Source organism: Aptenodytes patagonicus, chromosome 2 (assembly GCF_965638725.1).
Source record: "Aptenodytes patagonicus chromosome 2, bAptPat1.pri.cur, whole genome shotgun sequence".
Taxonomy (NCBI): domain Eukaryota; kingdom Metazoa; phylum Chordata; class Aves; order Sphenisciformes; family Spheniscidae; genus Aptenodytes; species Aptenodytes patagonicus.
This window is the reverse complement of record NC_134950.1, coordinates 81484173-81503332: the sequence shown is the minus strand read 5'-3', so window position 1 is coordinate 81503332 and position 19160 is coordinate 81484173. Positions and strand designations below refer to the sequence as shown.

At 44.0% G+C, this 19160-nt stretch overlaps 1 protein-coding gene across 1 annotated transcript in view; it reads right to left on the bottom strand.

Annotated features, from left to right (window-relative positions):
• The window catches only part of ANKRD33B (ankyrin repeat domain 33B), a 54815-nt gene extending 36247 nt beyond the window's left edge, over positions 1-18568 (bottom strand). Inside the window, exon 1 of the mRNA XM_076332251.1 lies at positions 18140-18568. Within this exon, the coding sequence (XP_076188366.1) occupies positions 18140-18568 (429 nt within the window). The remainder of the gene's footprint in view (positions 1-18139) is intronic.
• Between the last annotated feature and the right edge of the window lie 592 nt (positions 18569-19160).

Sequence of the window (19160 nt, the reverse complement as noted above, 5' to 3'; positions counted from 1 at the left end):
ATATTGCAAAGAAGATTCCATTAATATTTGTGCAATTTTTCTATTTCATAATGATGAAGAACATGATAGAGAAGGAAACTCTCCCATCATTGGATAAGCATAGGGTGGTTAGCAATAAACAGGAATAATGAGAACAAAAAGCTGGGATGAAGAGGTATTTCTGCATTTAAAAGGAAGATAGTATGTGTTGGTGCAACTAAATATTCCATTATAAATTTGGTGTTTTGTTATTAGCAATGTATGACATTCTTAATGTAAATTTTCAGCTGTGTAGCCTTATTACATACATTACACTGAACAAAATAATTACATTTGCACCCCATAAATGAATAACAGTCATTTTTATAAAGTTAGTCCTTGTTCATTTAACAATCACTCACAGGCCACACTCGTGGACAAATCAAGCAGTTTTGCAGGATGCTGAGGCAAAACCAGAAGACTGGCATTTTTGGAGTTGATTGATGATTAAATATACCCAACCACAATCAAGATGCTAAGTGGCAAATATTTCCTCTACAGCTTTCTGTCATTTGGCTTCTTTTTGTTTCATCATAACTGAGTATGTGGAGCCCTAGCTGTCCTCCTTCAGCAGCAGACCCTTAGGAGCATCCTTAAATCCATCTGTGCATGGTCTGAGAACAGTCAATCTCAGCAGCATTAAACCTCCCAGCTCCACACAGAGCTCCCCACAGAGCTGAGCTTACGCACACCAGCAGCACAAGACACTGCCAAAGCTTGCTCCTCTCTTGCCCTGTGGATGGACACAGGACTCGGGGGCAAAAAACCACTGTCCTTCATTACCACCAAATCTACACAGGTGCTGTTTCTTCAGCCATAATCTCCAGAAGCAAATGCACTGAGGTCTATACTTTCTGTTCCACACTTTTTTGATTCCTCTAATGTGCATTTTATCACCCAGTGCTGAACATCTCGCTTCCTAGGACTGACACTCCCGCCCTGTTCTTTTGCCAAAGAAATGTACAACCAACACTTTCAGTTCTGAAAAGGCAAGAAATGATATGCTAACTATGTCGACTTCAAAGCCTCTGAGCCCTTTATTTCACAGAAAACTTTCTGCTTGCTACAGAAGTCCACCAGACTGTGCCCGACACTGCCAAGCGAGAACCAAAAACCCCTTCCACACCTCAGGAAGGACAGACAGGTCAGATGAAATCGCATTAGCTACACAACAGCAATGACTCATACAGGAGCAGTAAACTGAAATAGATGTGTACCTTAATGATTTCAAAGACGACTCTTTTTCAGGTTATGATCCCTTCTATTTTTGAGCCAGGTTCCCACCCCCCCTTAAAGTCTGTGCTAACTTATCCTACTCAGCTGGATATTAGAAAGCACAGGGAGGAAATATCAAGGTCTTGCCTCTATTGGAAGACTGACAACTTATAATTTCCTTCTCTTTTTTAAGTTCATGTACAAGGAAAATAGCTTTTACACCCAGATTTGAAAATTACTGATTTAATAGCATTTTACTTGCCATATATCTTCATTCATTCATATTAAATTGTGGCATGAGGAACCTCATCAGTACGTGCTTTTCTGCGTCAGGTATCTCTGGCCTAAATATTTGCTTAAGGACAAGAACTCCAGTAAGCTTAGAGAGATTTAAAATCTTTTCAGAGAATATATAATCAATTTTCTAAGTAATTTCTGGTTTCCCTATCACTTCTACTAAAATTTTCATCACTCTTTTGAAATGCCTTGGTCTGGAGATAGGCTCTGAAGCTGTCAGTTTCCACTGGCTTTTATTTTTAATTCAATAGGAAATAAGGTGACTTAGGTCTGTGCAGAAAAGCTGCAGCGTAGTAAAAACCACAGGAAGGTTTGTTAAGATCTTCCTTCACTTGTATTGATGAGAAAGGCAAAATTTTACAGAAGTGAAATGAAATGGAAACCAGAAAATATGAACAAGTATTGATGATGAACAACATCACCTTCCACTTAACAGTTCATCAGGCACAACTTCTTTCTCATGATCTCAGAATATACTGGGGTGGGGTTTTTTTCTTTTCTTTTCTTTTCCATGAGGAGTGGAGGCTAACATATTTAGAGGGTTTACAATTACTGACCAAATGTTGCAGCTTCTTATTCCAGATTTCTAAGAATTCTATGTCTCTATTAGCTAAAAAGATCACAGAGTAGCAGTGGAAGAATGGTAAAACTTATGTTTTTCTCCCTCAGTTTTCAGGCACCTGGAAGCAGTAACAGGTTTTCCCCTAAAAGAGATAATTTTCAAATGTTTTGCTAAGTGTTTGCAGTTGTTTTTCTATTTCTCTGACACAAAATGAGAGAATGCTACTTGGTAATACTGCAATATTTTTAAGAGCAGAAGGTCTGATCTTTGTATTTCTACCTTAAAATTATGGGCAGGATGTTTCCTGTTACCTTCAGAGTCCAACTCCTTCAATCCACCCCTGGAAAGAGACAAACAACAGCAAATATCCAAAATGAAGGTTTGCTGCAAATAACTGATGTAGCTAACATTAGTATCAAAATCCTACAGACAAAATTCACCACCTTCTCCTTAATGTTTGTAAATCTCATATTGGATATTTGCACAGTAGAATTGTTGTAAATAACACGATTATACTAATTGATATTGCTTTGTAGTAATAATCTTAAAAGTCCAGCGAACACAGGTAGACTTCAAAATCATGTATTTTGGAATATTATCGATTGCAGTAGTGCCAATAATGAGGTAGAGTCTTTCCAGATGCACTCCCTGAAGACCTTAAAATCTGAAAGGGAACAACAGGACATGACTGTGGGAAGGAAGAGAAGCAAGTTTGTGAAATTAATGATGACAATATTTCAATGTTTTTGTTAGTTTTTATATCACACGAACAATCTTCCCTTGCCCTTTCCCCTGTGACTGATAAACTGCCAAATCATACAGGCTTTGCTGTAATTCTTATTCCCTATAAGACACACACTAACAATTTAGTGATAAATCAGAACTGATGCAATCACCGTACTAGAAATAGAAATTACATGAGGAAGTGGAAAATACGGTATTTTTAGACAGGTATTCAAAGTCTGAACTGGGTACCTAAGCACTATTTAAAAAACTTCCTCCCCAGAGGAATGTGTTTTGTGGATGGCAAGGGGTAAACAGAAAAGAAGGGCCAATATACACATTAAACTCACCAAATGCAATTACAATTACTGTTTTGCATTACAGAAACACTAGTACTGATTTTTTTAAAAATTCTCAAAACAGTGAATTCTTATTATTTTAAAATTCTCAAAACATTAATTTTATTCCATTTATTTGACCTAAAATTTCAAACGCTGCAGACTGGCAGGTGAATGACAGTAAACTAGTTTACAAATGATACTAATTACAGAATTGTGAACTGTACTTTTCTGCACACTCAACTTGTCCAAATAATAATGGCAGTATAAGAGAGCTAGATGATGAAATCTTTAAATGCAGTGGCTGGTTTTCCCTGTAAGCAGTCCAGCGTGAAGCCAGCAGCCCTCACTTCACTCTGCTGGGGAGATGTACTACGTCGGTAAAGCATGCGTAAGAGTGATGCAGAGTGAACTTTTCACATAACTATTTAATATCCACGGATGTGGCCTTACGAGCAGGTGTAGCGCGTTACCCTCTGCTCCAGCAGCCGGGACCTGAGCTGGAAGCAGCAACGCGAGCGTGTGCCTGCGGGTTCGGCGCCTGTGCCCCGGGTACTGCGCTCCTGCTCCCGCACTGCCACAGCCCGCGGTGGAGTCGCTCTTCCTTTGCACCGATACCAAAGGAGACCCCATGTTTTTAACATCCTTCCTCTCTGCGACATTCATCACAAGGATCACACATATTTATGCCAGTTAGTCGGCAATGTTAATCTGTTTTGCCACACAGTCACTGTCTATGTCTAATAGGGTGACTGATTCGTGGACCTAGTACAAGAGGGTAGGAGTTTCTATTGATCTAGCGTCAAGTACTAAAACTGCAACAAAAGATCATAGTATTTTTTGATGACACCTGGTAGCTAGGGGATTTCATAGCTTTAATGACAGCAGAAAAGAGTGCTAGATGAGAGATATGAGACACACTGGGGAACAGCATCACCTTACTAGAAACCTCCAGGTAATTATTTTTTTCTTATTTGAACTCAGATCCTTAGAGGACGATCCATTCACTGTAGGTTTGTGATCTGGCACGATAACAATCACGTAGCTGCAGAGCAAAATACTGCAGCTCCACCTGCACCCATCTGTGATTGGAGCCTCTGATCATAGATCAACTGCACTGACTGTAATAAGCATAAACTAGGTCAAGCTAAAAATGTCCACAGAAAGATAAAACGACAATAGTAAGTGAAAGGCATTTCACAATCTTGTATCTTAGAGAAAAATAATTTGGGTGATAAATTTTAAGAGAAAGGCTGACATTTATTCACCATGTCTCTTTCTTTTCTTTCTTTCTTTCTTTTTGTCCTGGGATGCTTATATTGCTTACTGCTTCTAAAATGTCTCATAGAGTATTAAATATTTCAGTGTTTCCTTCATGTCATATCACTAACAGGATGATTGGGAGGTAATGTATGCTGGGAAAGGACTGCGGTATCTGCTTATATTTTTAAAATTCAAAAGCAACTTTTTCAAAGTCTTCAGGCAACTCTATTTATTGCAACAGGTGTGATTTGGTGAGGGAGCTCTTGCCTGTCAGATTTAATTATCTTGCTTTTGCAGGGAGTTTTCCACATATATGTAATGGATCCAATACACTTCACGGGAACTTGTATGGAGATAAGCATTGTAAATGCACCGAGACATCTGAATTCAGTAAACTGCATACATGCTATTTTAATTCAAGTAAGGTACTAACAAGATTATCATGTACCTATGTCCTGGTTTCAGCTGGGATAGAGTTAATTTCCTTCCTAGTAGCTGGTACAGTGCCGTGTTTTGGATTTAGCATGAGAACAATGTTGGTAACACACCGATGTTTTAGTTGTTGCTAGGTAGTGCTTACACTGGTCAAGGACTTGTCAGCTCCCCATGCTCTACCGACTGAGAAGGCTGGAGGTGCACAAGGAGCTGGGAGGGGGCACAGCCAGGACAGCTGACCCAAACTGGCCAAAGGGATGTTCCATACCGTGTGACGTCATGCTCAGTATATAAACTGGGGGGAGTTGGCCAGGTGGGGGGCTGACCGCTGCTCAGGAACTGGCTGGGCATCGGTCAGCAGGCGGTGAGCAATTGCATTGTGCATCACTTGCTTTGTATATGCTATTACTATTATTATTATTATTATTACTATTATTATTATTATTATTCCATTATTAAACTGTTCTTATCTCAACCCAAGAGTTTTGTCACTTTTACTCTTCCGATTCCCTCCCCCATCCCACTGGGGCAGTGGGAGAGAGTGAGCCAGAGGCTGTGTGGTGCTCAGCTGCCGACTGAGGTTAAACCACGACAACCTAGTACTCAGTTCAGGTTCGTATTCCACAAGCAGTTCTGCTCATGAGTATCTTCACGCACGGGCATCCCTGTTGCATCCTCAGGAGAGGAAGAATTTTCCAGGCTGGGAAATGCCCACGGCCTGTACAGCAGCAGAGCAGTAAAACAAAACAAAGCACAACGAACAAGAGCCTCCTTTCCATACATTATAAATAGGTGGCAAGGAAGATTCAGTCCCACCCTAAGTAAGTGGCGGCAGGATGCAGCCCGGCGTGGCATCCGTCCCTCTGGCCGGTGCTGGCAGGAAGTTAACGGGGGACCCCAGAGCTGCCCGAGCCTTTCCGCACAGCCACCACTTGCAGGCTGCGGGACAGACTCTGCCTGGGGGATTGCACTGATTTTCTGTCCCTGGGGTACGAGGAAGACGCTTTCATTCCGTTCCCAGGGACCTTGAAGTGAAATGTTTTCTTTCCCTGTCACCCATGAAATGGCAGACGGTTTTACTCCCCCCTCAAACCACCGACCGGGTTGCCCTCCAGGAACGATGCAGCTTTTATTCCAAGCTGGCGTTCCCGCACAGGAAGCTCTGCTGAAGCAGCGCCGCAGAGCAGCGTCTCTGACACGGTTACGCTGCCCAGCCTCCCGTGCAGACAGGACTCGCCTAACACAGTGGTGACGAAGTGCCTGCAGCACGGCAGGGAAAATAACCTGTTGCTTCCCAGCCAAAGGTTTCCTCTGGCTGCCGTTGCTCTGTGCATCTAGGCATTTACTATGCAGTACAGCTTGTCTCAGCATAACCAGAAAACTCTTCTACTGTGTTTGCATTTTTTACCAGCTCAGAAGAGCTCTGTACATCTAAACGCTAAGGTTTCATTAATATTTGTGGTATTTCATTTCCCCAAAATGGCCAATACTTGTTACTCTATACTCTTTGTCTAACAATCTATTGCTATTTCATGCTCTTTATAGAAAATCTTTCTCTGTAGAAAGAAAAATATTTTAAATGAACTCCTTTATGGACCTGAGCTTTGACTCTGCCTTTTCTTGAAACCTTTATCCAACTCATGTGATACTTCCAGATTCCAGATATGCAGAAGTACCCTACCGACTTCCAATGTCTCTCTTCCAGCGTCTCTCATCATCAGCAGTCGGTCTGTCTACACCAGGCTGTCCCAAAGACGGGGCCTCATGTACTAAGAGGCAAAGAGGCAAAACACGAAAAAAACCCAAACCCACATATGTGAGAGGGTATTACAGGATCAGGCTCAAAACGTTATACATCCGAAACATGTGAAGCAACAAAAGCCCAACCGTGAGTCATTCCCGTTTTGCATCAGCTTGCTTTCAAATTGCTCCCTGTGGAATTTAACAGACATAATAGAAAATAATAGAATTGAAAAATGGGAACTATTTCCACATTGTGGGTTTTTCCCACAGTGGATACAATTTGAATTGCTAATTCACTGCCAGATGTGCAACCACAGACTCTGTGACAACCATCCTCTTCCTACGGTACTTAATTATTTCTTATTGTGACACACTGGGTATGCTCCAGGATTATATTTAGCCCAGGTTGGAGGGCTTCCTTTTTTGTTTTTAATGAAAGAACCCTTAGAAATGGGTAAATTCAAACCTATGTGGCATAACATTTTAAATAATTTAAAAGGGTAACCTTCTGAGAAAAACGTCATTTATGAAAACATTAAAGGGGAACTCCTGTCTCCAGTAAAGCCTGTGGGAGTTCTTCATTGCTTTCACATCCTCCAGAGATTTTCTTTTCTATTTAAAAAATCTACCAGCAGTTTTTAGTAAGTGGCCTTTGTGCAACTCTACCTCAGTCACAAAAGTTAAACCTAATTCCACAGTGCAATGACAGACAATATAGGAAGAATATGCAGAAAAATTGTTAGCCGGCAATATACTGTTTATGTCAATTGCTAAAAAACTACCCAGAACAGAATAACCTGTATAAACAAAGTATAAGAACTGGAAAAGGTACCGAAATTAATGACAAAAACACCAATTTGGGAAAAACTGGAGCATCATATTGTCTATGTCATCCTACTTGAAAGCTATCTTGTCATATCTGAAATAAGTATAGAGCATGTGCAAATAGGTATTATACCAATTTTAGTATCGGCATAGTTAATTATTTCCAAAACTGTAACAGAACAAACGATGCTAGTTTGGGCACTCTGAACTGAAAAGCCTAAAAACAAATGACGAATTGGGAGAACCACTTGGGATTCAGAGAAAACCCCGACCAAGCGCTGGCTGTGTGCACATCATTGGTCCACTCCAGAGAGGCTAACTCTGAGTAGGGTGAACGTGAGCTGAGCCGCACACGTGCTCTCGTGCCAGAGATGGTTTCCCCTGGCAATGCACACACAGCCCGTGCTCATCTAGTGGGATTTTCTACAAGTAAAAGCTGCTGACGCTTTCCAAATCAATCTTTATTTCAAAATTATCGGTGAATTTTAGTTGGTCATCATGTATCACTTTTCTTTAGAGGAAGAAAAATGTGTTTTAGTGGAATGCAATTTAAAATAAACTTGATGCACATTAGGCTCCTCTGGCACGAAGCAACCTGTAAAGTCATACAAGGGTTACTACTCGGTGTCACTATAGTTCTCCTCTGTGAAGATGAAGTACTACCAACACATAACCGTATTACAATAAATCACCTGATTTTTGTTGGTCTCTGTTACACAGCAATCGTTACCAAAATGTATAACAGGGCTTTGGTTTTTTTATCGTTCAGTCTCTCTCTTCTTGAGTAGTAGAACAGATTTTGAACATAATAGTACCTGCAGAAATGTCTGGATAGATCCAAATAGATATTTTGATTACTTGTACTCCTTGTTCAACATTTGTTAGTATTTACTTTCATAGTTTATATTATTCCCAAGAACACACACAAGACCACGTGACTAAAATTCATATGACAAGAAGTGGTTCCTGTGTCACACACAAAAGCGAACGTTAATACATATTTCAAAACCCTTTTTGAAATGTCCCCTGAAACCCAGCAACAAGCCAGACTGGGTGAAAAACAAGCAAGTCCCACATCTCTGAGAAGGGCACTACCCGATGAGGGGGTGGGTGTCCCCATCCCTGCCTTTTCACCTGGCAGCACTGACTCTGGTCCTCCGAGAGCCACAGCCCACATCACCGCTTCCAGCGCTAGCAGGACCAAAGGACGTGAAGGGAACTCAGAGTTAAGCTCTTGATGATGTTGAAAGATGTGGCACTGGGGACCTGCTGTCTCTCGCAGCTGGCACCTGAATCCACCGCTCCTGTGGCGCTTCTTAGCAGACAGCTCCGAACCCACTACCTGAGACGGGAATGTTTATTCTTTCTTCTTCAGAGGCCCTGCCTCGAGACCTAAAGCCTTGATAGACGAGGTACGGACAATGCTTTACTGGTACTTAGCTTGGAGCTGAAGAATTTTGGAATTTTGGGGCTTTTGGACCCGCTTCCTTTCCCAGCGTACTTGAAGCACAGTAGCTCCTACAGGCTACTGAAACTCAGCAGGACCCAGTTTTTCAGAGCAATCAGATGCTTCTTAGCAGTGCTGTCTGTTTCAACTTCCATTTTCTTCCTGAGAATCAGTACTGGCATGCACTTTGTTTCAGGACAGGCATGAGGCCTGAAAAGCGATTTCTACACCGAGTAGTATCCTAATTCAAGGAGCAGTCTTTACCCAAAGATTTGAAACACCCCTCAGGCCAAGCATTTGTGCTACCTTAGGCTCACAGAGATGTGCTACTGGAAACTAAATTTTTTTTCTGTAGGTTAGAAATCTTAGCCCTTGAGGAGGGGAAGGTAGAAGAACAACAGTGCCCAGAGATGAATCACTTCCACTAGTGTGTATGTTGGTATGTCAAGTATCAGTAGAGTTGCTGGGATCAAAACAGTGCAGGGGTTCTCCATATAGTGGCGCATTCTTTACATCTGTTGATGCACACTGAAACTGATTGAACAGCTCAAAAATGAGTGCCTGAATACCACTACAAAACAGCATGGAGCTACAGCATGTTTTAGTTTTGGTCTTATCGTATCCTCTGAAAAAAAAGACAAAATCTGCTGATGAATATAGATACAGCATGGAAAACCTAAAGCAGCAAGAACAGCAGCTGAAGGCTTTTGGGACTGTGAACCTCTGTGTAGTGTCGTACTAGCAGAAGATGCCCTCTGCTTCTCAACTTCTGATTCCGAATTTGCAACAGCCATGCTGCCCACATCCCAGATGTGGGGTCTCTAAAATCACCCCTTTTAAACTTATTCATACCCAAAATAGGTTTTGAGCTCCAATTTTTGTGGTTGGTTTCTGCTTAGGGGTGAATTGTAAATACAACCGAAACCTGAGTGCCCATCCCTTCAAAGAAGTTCCTGCTTTCTTCCTCTCTGGGAAGAAGTAGTGAATACCTCTGACAGGTATTCAGGTCACACAAACTCTGCCACAGACATGATTATATTCTGGAAAGAAGGAGCACGCTCGGCTCTGCCTCAGAGGACTCTCAGTCCAAAGCCAGGCCAGCTGGAACACCCCTCAATAACCACTAAGCCACACGGGAGCGAGCTGAGAACAGCCCACTTCACTGAGGCCACCGTGAAGCCACCAAGCAACGTCAACCAGCGGTTACTTCAGCCGTCCTTACAGTAAGGAGAATTCCCAGATCTTTTTGGAGAGGTCCAGTTTTAAGATACCTTTGACACTACCAATGCTCTGTACAAGATACCATTTTATGGAGCTGAAAAGCCAGAACTGCAACGCTTACTTTTAGAGCAACAGTAGGGAGGCAAAGCAGAACCAGAAGAAATTATTAAGAATTGCTCATTTCCTGCTATAAGAAGATACAAGATTGCTGGGATAGACAGCAAAAAGGAAAAATTAGTTTCTTTTTCATGTCCCAGGATGCTTCTAGAGTTTTCTTTTCCTGTATCAGGCAGCGGTTAAAAACCTAAGTCTTCTGCATGGGAGTCTTGAGTCCCACCATAAGCAAGGAGGAGAGCAATGTCACTGTCTTTTTCCACCTCCTTTATTGCAGGATTTAAACCTGACTTTTCTGAAGACAATTGCTCTTCATGGACTTTTCTGAAGTTCCTGTCTCCCTCTTAAGTTCTTTTAGATCTACTCTTTTTTGCAGCTTCGGCATCAAAAGGAACTTTTGTTGGAAGTTGCCTATTCACAATACTTATGCATTACTTCCAAATAACCCTTTTAAAATACCAAGCTACAAGAAACCCAATTTTATCTAAATCTTGAATTTTGGAGAACATTTTATGCCTCAATAAAATTTCAGGAAAAGGATCTTAGGAACCTTTAAGGGAGAAAATTAGTGCCAATATTCCTTCTTGAGTAATTCCTGCATGAGAATGTAAGTTTTCATTTCCTAATGGGATGAAGGAATTAGCAGTGTCACATTGTGTGCTGTGAAATAAACCTCAAAGATTCTCCTGGAAAAATGCAGTAAGGCATCCCAAGGTCACATTTCTTACCTGTGTTACAGACATGTTCTATTAAAGACACCATTATAGATCTGTCATAATTTTTGATGACAGATGTCCCAGACAACCAGTCTTGTTAGACTATCATTAGGTTCTAAATGCAGCTATATTTTGTTACATCTGGAGTCAACCTGTGCTCAGCTGGGTAGCCAGGATCATCCCTGCATCTCTGAAGGAGCTCTGCAAGTCCTCATGCTTGATTTAAGATACTAACGTGAAACACTGCTTAAACTAGAACAAAAGATCGCTATGACCTTTACTTCTGGGCTACCATCAGGCTGAAAACATCCCTCCTGTTCTGTACACTTTGCATTAAGCAATTTGTCAAAATTCTTCAAGGAAACTACTCTTCATCTGGTTTCTCTAAAAGCTGCATCACTTGAAACCAGACTAAACTTGTGCAACTTTCTCATGTTGATGAGGTCTTCAAATCTGTACCTATCAATTTCAGTAAGAGTTATATCTGTTAGCTCATGCTGCTTTTTACACTAACTACAAATTATATCTTACTACCTGTCTATTATTATATCTTACTACCTGTCTATCCTCCTGCATGGAGGATGCAGCAGGTCTGGTCACGCATTTCCAGGGGACTGCTGAAGACCTGCATTTCCATTCTTTACGTCTAAGCAACCTCATGGTCCTTATTAATTGTTCCCCTTACTCCACAGAAATCATGTTCTGGGCATATACTTCTTCTTCAGTTAAGTTATTTTAAAGGATATGTTTCTGTGCCAGATTTACACAGGCATTGCTCACCTATCACTTCAGACGAATGCAGACAAGGGCAGGCAGACAGCTAACCTGCCCACGCTCTTCTGACAACTCCTCCGAGTGCCTATCTGTGTAAATCTGGTCCACGCTCTGGTTAGCTCACCGAATTCCCTCTTAGCCAATGACCTTCATATTTCCCATGCTCTATCTACTCCTTTCTGAAGGCTTCCCTTGAGTTGTAATTACAGTATTTGAAGGGTTCCCAATTTGTTTTGAGCAGCTTCTGTATTTTGACATCTACTATTCCTTGCCTTGCCTTGCTCACTCACTGCCTTTTTAAACACATACGTATTTCCAGGGACATTTTTTAGTGCATTTGGGTATTTCTGTACTTTTTTGAAGGATTTAAATTAGATTACTTTTGCTGTCAGGGTATTTTTAAGATTATTTCCACCCTAAAAATTTCCCTTTCATGGTTTCGTGTCATGATGTTAAGTTTCAATACAATCCCTCCCATGAGAATACCTTGTATGAGAGTATATGAGGGAACTGAAACTGCCTATGAAAATATGAAAAAAATTCCCAGCACTGTAGCAGATGACATTCTTCAAATCCTTTTTCTGACATGGAGTGACTTATGCTATGTGCCATGACAACTGAAGAGCGATATGTGACAGGGAGATCTTTATGCCCCACCACAAAATTATGTACTCCTAATTTTTTATTTTTGCACGTTAGCATCATGAAGATAACAAAAAAAAAGAACAAAAACAGGTTAATGGAGTGTTATACAAGCTCTGGCACTTTCTGTGATACATGTCTTTCTAGAAAAGCATTATCCAGCACAGCATTCCCTCACCTGGGAAGCGGGAACTCGACCACTGGCTCCCTGCCCTTCTCAGCCAGTCACAATTTTAGGAGCATAGCCCTTTTGCAAAGACAAATTCAGGTGTCAACTCCATGGAGGACTCACTGTGCATCTCTCTGTGAAAAACTCTGAAGGGTAATGCTCCCTAAACTAGCTGAGCTGCCTGAAGCAGTCTCGCTGTGGTAGTACAAAGCCTGTGGGCTACTTTGCCTTGCTGAGGGGAAGTCTGCAGCGTAGGGCAGGGAGACCAGTATGACATGTCTGATGCCTCAAACGCCGTCATGGGTCCAATAAGGAGACTGGGTGAGTGATGCCATTCCAAAACATCCTTTTACAACCAGCAACACACAAACAAACCTAGGTTGCATTCAGAGAAACATCTCCACTTGATTCAGGGGGTCGCTTGCTGATGCTCTCCAACGCAGCGTGTCCACTTCAGGAGGTATTCATTGTGCCCAAACGGTAAGTCTCATGCGCCCAGTCTATGCAAACTCTCTCAAAAGTCAGCAGAGGGAAGCTTTTTGGCAGGGGGTGAGGGGACAGCAGTTAGAGCATGAGCATAACGTAGACGCCTGAATCATCCTCCTGAGAAACTCTCTCCTCTCTGCTGAGGAGAGGAGAAGAGCCCGGAAACCATCTTCGTAATTCATGCACTACACCATGGTGTGAGCCCTCCTCCCTGGAAACTTCTCTCCTGCTCCTACTTCTCTGGGCTTACTTCCACGGCTGGCACAACCCTACGTTCTCACAAGCTTTTCAGGCAGGTTTCTAGCCAGGACATCGATACCTTATTTTTGTTTATTCAGTAACAGCAGCTTCCAGGCTTTTGATACACTGTTGTCCGTCCCCAGGACTAAGCATCATGAGAGGGGAAATCAAAAGGAATTTAGATCAGGAGGAACAACAACAACCTTCAACCCCCTTTTTTCCTCCTTCAGCAGAAAAAGGAGAGAGGAACAAACAAACAAATCCAGGCCCATTTGGTGACGGAGCTGCAGAACTATTGTGCCTCAAAGGAAAACTTATTCCAGAGCAGTACTGATCAACAGCACCCTGTATAAAGCATTAATGGGAAAAGTTAACTGTGCTCATCTATGGATTTAGGAATATTTTCTAAAAGGAGAAGAAAGAGCTCACAAGCTGAGCCACATAGATTATTTTGTCTTCACACCTTTTAAGGGGGCAAAATGAAGATCACATATGTACGATCGCCACTATATAATGGTATAGTTACAAGAATAAACTGTTTAACTGCAAATTGGTTCCTAGTTATCTATGGAACCAGAGGAAGGACTCATTGAACAATGACATAAAAAATGAAAAGCTGAAAAAGACTACAACAGAATATTCTCACATGTATATCAACTTTAAAATACAGAGTTACATAATACCTACTAATACAGACTATATCACATAGATGGTTAACACAAAACCTTTCTGAGGATGAGCTGCAGTGATTATTTTCAGTCTGGCATGGGAATGTTCTTTGTCTTCTTTTCTCTCTCTCCCCCGTCCCTTATTGCCTTCTCTATTGTCATGGCAAATTTCTAAATTTGCTTTCATTCTGCATTTCTAGGTAACACCAGATTTTGAAACTCTGTCTTTCTGAGCATATATAATCCTGGTCTCCAGGCAAGATTTAATAATAAGTGATGTTAAGCTTATGAGATGCAAATACCTGAAACTCTGGAAATGTGGCTAGTAAGGAGGCAAAACCAGTCCCCACAGCATGTGGAGAAAAGCAGCGTCGTTATCGGATGACACTCTGGTCTCAGCCAGGTCCGGAGATTTCACCGGAGCCACGATTTTATTTTCTCATATATATTTGCAAATCCCTCTTTATTGCCAGCGTGAGGCAGGTAAATACTTCAACATTAATGAATGAGAGGCCACCCTGCCTGATCTACAATTGGTATATTATATGCTGTCATAGTTGTTCTCCAAATATTTTGGTATTAGATTTGGCAAGGAGAGGAAACGAGCAGTACTGAGTCAGTCTTTCAGGACGGCATATACAGAGAGCAGTGCAACAGAGATGCAGGGATCAACCCTTTGGGGATCCTATGCAGACAATGATATATAAACTGTTGTTGTCTCAACAGTAATGGAAACGAGACAGGGAAGGTACCGGTCTTCAGGCTACATGTGGTGACTAATAAATCGGATGTTGTTGAGTCTGGTTTGCTGCAGGAAGGTGAATTTAATGAAAACCTGTGCCTGTTGGGTGGTTCTGCGGCTCACGAACAGAGCACGGGAAAAATACGCTTCTGCAGAAATGTCACAAAAAGCCACTATCCGGCCTTGGCAAATTGTCTCAAAAGAGAGAATTAATGTATTTTGATAAAAAAGATTGAGGAAAATAAGTAAGGTTACCTCTGGATCTTAGCGTTTTTGGAAATAATTCCTTTCAAATCTTAAATATACATATAGAATTGCTTTAGGGCCAAGGTCAAAATTTAAAAACAAAACAATGGCAAAACTCCAGCTGGTTGTGCCCAAATTCATTTAAAGAATTTAACCATCAGGAAGTTTCTTCATCATATTATGCTTTGAGATTTGAGTTTAATTACTTTGAGGATCAAAATATGGCATTGTCTTACCACCATAACCTGTTACACGCCTTGTCTATTTTGAAAAAAATTAATTTTTAAATTATGAAAATGAAACTTTACTGTACATACTTAACAGAGGTTATCAGATCAGGGTTGTGAAAACAGTTAATATACTCAGTTGGACAGCCCTCCCTTCACCATCCCATTTCTCAAAAAGCAAGTTATTCTTCCTTCTCCCTCCTGCCTCACAGAAAAGAAATAAGATCTTCGAAGAAACAAAAGTTCATCTTATTTATTCACAGTGTAAAAAAAAAAAAAAAACGAAAAGATGCTTTCCAATAAATGCATACCAGATAGCATTGTAAACAAACATTATCCTGGTGAAGGAAGATGCTGAAAGCCATCAGTACAGATTTCAGCAATTGAAAAACTGTATTAGCACAAGTGGTGTATGTAACTCCTTCAGTTACTTTTTGGCAGTAAAACGAAGTTCTGTTTATGGGTAATGCACAATGATTTTACACGACATGCAAATTCAAGAGCTGCAAAAATTCCACAGAAAGGGTGTTAAAAGAGCTGAGTGAAACTTCCCTTTTGTCAGGTAAAGTTCTCTGAAAAATGGTGGCTATTCTTTTGCAAAATAATGTGAATTTGCCCTGATTTTCTGAATGGCGCTGGCTGGGAAAAAAATTGGGACTAGATGCACAAAATCAGAAGAGGAGTCAGTGGGTTTTTTCTGCATTTTATTTAAAGCCTGTGGAGAACAGGCTGCAGTTTAGCCAGGCGGCCAGCTTGTGGGCCGATCCCCTGCTCCCATCCCAGGAAAGAGGGGATGAGGAGTGCGCAGGCTTGCCTGCCCTGCCGCGGGGACGTTGGGACTGCAGTCACACCTGACGTTTCAGCTTCCCGGCAGAAAGGTTGCTCCCATCCCATTAGCATCTGCCTGGAAAAGTTAGATTGTCCTGCTCTGTACCGCCGTGAGGATTCATATCCCCTCAGGCAGAGAAAGAAACTGAACTCATGTCTCCCACATCATTAATGAGGCTTCCAGAAGTTGCTGAGTTACAGAACTTCTTTATTTTCATCAAAAATGCAGAAAAGGTAATTTGATGTCAAAGTTTAATTTCAGGGCAAATGGAGTATTTGCTTAAGTAGAGAAAAACTTCCTTTTTTTTTTAACAGTATGAACAAGTAAGAGGAACTTTCAGTTTGGATTCAAGCCACAATTTTGTTTCTTTTCTGGGAAGCTGAAGAGATAACGAAGAGTAACTTGCTTTCTGGGAAGTGGGATGGTGAAGGGAGGGCTGTCCAACTAGGTAAATTCACTGTTTTCACAACTCTGATCACCTCTGCAGAAGGAGCTGCTGTGGGATGAGGGCTGATGCCTACGCTGAACGTGTTCATACTCCCTGACTCAGCTCAGCACAACCCCAGCCCTGAGGCGGAGGACGCCTCCAGCTTCACAGCCATCCGCATACCCTCTGCTGGGTGGGAAGGCCGCCCTTTCAGACAGGACAGCTGTGGGGCACTTGGTCTTCTATGCCACACGTATGGTGCGGCCAAACCTTCCCCACCGTCATACACTCGAGGCATCAACTGGCCTCAGCAGAGGGGAGCGCAACACGCAATGCCAGGCCTGGGTTTGGGCTCCAGCTCAGGACTAGACCTCGTACACCGGATAGATGTATCTGCGGGATCTTCAAAACCTCCTGTAACATACGTTTGGATCTCACATGTTACTGACTAAGAGTATAACTACACCGTATGGTGGCCTGGGCAGAAAAGTTGATTTAAAACATTTCTACCCTCTGCTGCTGGTTCCCACTCCCATGCCATAGGTTGCTGCCCCCTCAGTTGTGTTAATACAACTTTTTCTATTTGCATCTTTTGCAGAAGCTTACTGTAAATCAGATCACTAAAAATCTGTATTAAAAAAAATCCTTTGGTGGGGAAATAAAGATAGTTTGTAGGAAAAATCCTACAAGTATATACATCTAAGACACAAAAAAAGCCCCTCTCCGAACAGCCCCAAATCCAAATTACTGCATTATTTTTGATGCAAAGACCGCTTATTTTGCCAGAACGTACAAGTCACTTGCCCGATTAAAATGAGTTAGGCTTTCTTTCAAAACATTCCTGTCATAGACTAATCATATAAATTTTTTGGACATTGTTTATGCAAACTACAAGTAAAACTTTCTTAGTTTTAATATAAATTGTAGTAATACTAGTGAGAGGAGTTGCTGTTGCTAATCTCCAATGTTGTTGCTCAAACGTCCCAGCTACACATTACCCAGGAAATCTTTCCCAAGTTTTCACCTTCTGATTTAGTGAAGTACACTTCTGTCCCAGCAATTAACTAAGTAACAGGCAAAAACTGAACCACAAACCTTGTACCGACACACACCCCCAAAACAGATCACCAGCAACAAAACAAATACCAGCAGAACTCTGAAAAGCCTGGTTTTAGCACAGGAATACCCTGAGCCCTGCTTGGCATTCTAGGAACCGGGAGCAACCTACATTTTTGGGGGAGCTAAAGAAAAAAAAAAAGAAAACACAATCTTTGATCAGTTGTTCAAATTCTCAAGGTGGAAATCGTGCAGTACTGCAGGGGATGGAGTGGCCAGCAAAGAGGAAGGTTTAGCCCTGCTGAACACAACCATTACCAGCGAAGCCGCTCTCTCTCCCCAGTAAACTGCGGGAAAGTAAGACCCAACTCAAAACTGATGGCGGGAAAACTGGAATCTCAACCTTTCTCTCTTCCCATAAACCCGACCCGTCCTTTGCCAAAGGCGAAAAGTCACGCCTAGCAGAGCGAAGCTTCGCGCCCTGCTCCCGTCCCCGCTGCATGGGGTCCCGTCCTCGACGGGACTGCAGACCAGCGCCCCTGCAAATGAAAGCGGTGTCACCCAACCCACACGCGCCTGTCCCCGCCACCCGGCTCCGCTCCACGGGGGGAGCTCGGGGGCGGCGCGACAGCGGAGATGCTCTCCCCTCCGCGGGGATGCCCGCGGCTCCCGGGGCCGACGGCGCGGGGGGGCGCGGCGCGGCGCGGGATGCTCACCCGGCGGTTGCGGTCGGTCTCCCGCACCTGCTCCTCCTCGGGGCCTTGGCGGATGAGCGCCTTGAGCACGACGGCGTTGTTGGTGCAGCAGGCTCGGAAGAGGCTGAGCGGCTCGGGGCTGTGGCGCTCCCCCCGCTCCAGGGACCAGACGTCCTCGTCTTCGTCCTCCAGCCCCCCCGGCGGGTAGAAGGAGTCGTCCGAGGCGATGCTGCAGGTGTCGGGCAGCTCGGAGAAGTCCTCGTAGTCCTCGCAGTCCTCTTCCTCTTCCTCCTCCTCGTCCTCCCCGTCCAGCCCCTCGGCGGCAGCCCCCGCCGCCCCCTGCTCGGGGCTGCTCTCCGTCTCGGCGCTGGGCATCTCCTTCGCCGCCGCCGGCGCGGGGCAGACCCGCTCCCCGGCCACCTGCTCCCCGTCCCCCGACAGCAGCACCATGCTGGCCCCGGCGCCGGGACGCGGGAACTCCCCTCCTACCCGAGCGGCGCCCGGCCCCGCGGGCAGCGGCTCCGCCGGGCCGCCCTCGCCTGCCGGCCGCGGGGCTCTGCCCGGGGGGGCGCTCACGGCGGCCGGCGCCCCCGGCAGCCCCCGCCCGCCCGCCGGGAGCCGCGGCTCTTCCCCGTGCAAACCCGCGGCGGGCAGGGGACCCCTCCGCCCCCCCTCACGCGAGTTTCAGGCCCCTCCCGCGGGTCGCCCTGCAGCAGCCCGGCGACCGGCCGCCCCCGGGCCGGGGCATGCTGCGCTTGGGGTTTCACCCGGGGGCCCGGTCCGGGTCCGCTCACCGCCGCCGGCCCGGCAGAGCGGCGGCTGCGGTGAGCGGGGAGAGGCTGCCGGCAAGCGGGGCAGGTCTGGGGAGAGGAGGCAGCTAGCAAACTCCTGGCCCGTAATCCGCTCAGCATCTCTTCGAGAAGATTTGGGGCTCCGGCTTAGCGCGCTGACATCAGGGGCGCGTTGTAAAAGCGCTTTGCGGGGGGGAGCGGGCAGCCGCCGCCGCTGCCGCTTGCGCGCCGCGCAACCGAACGGCAGCTGA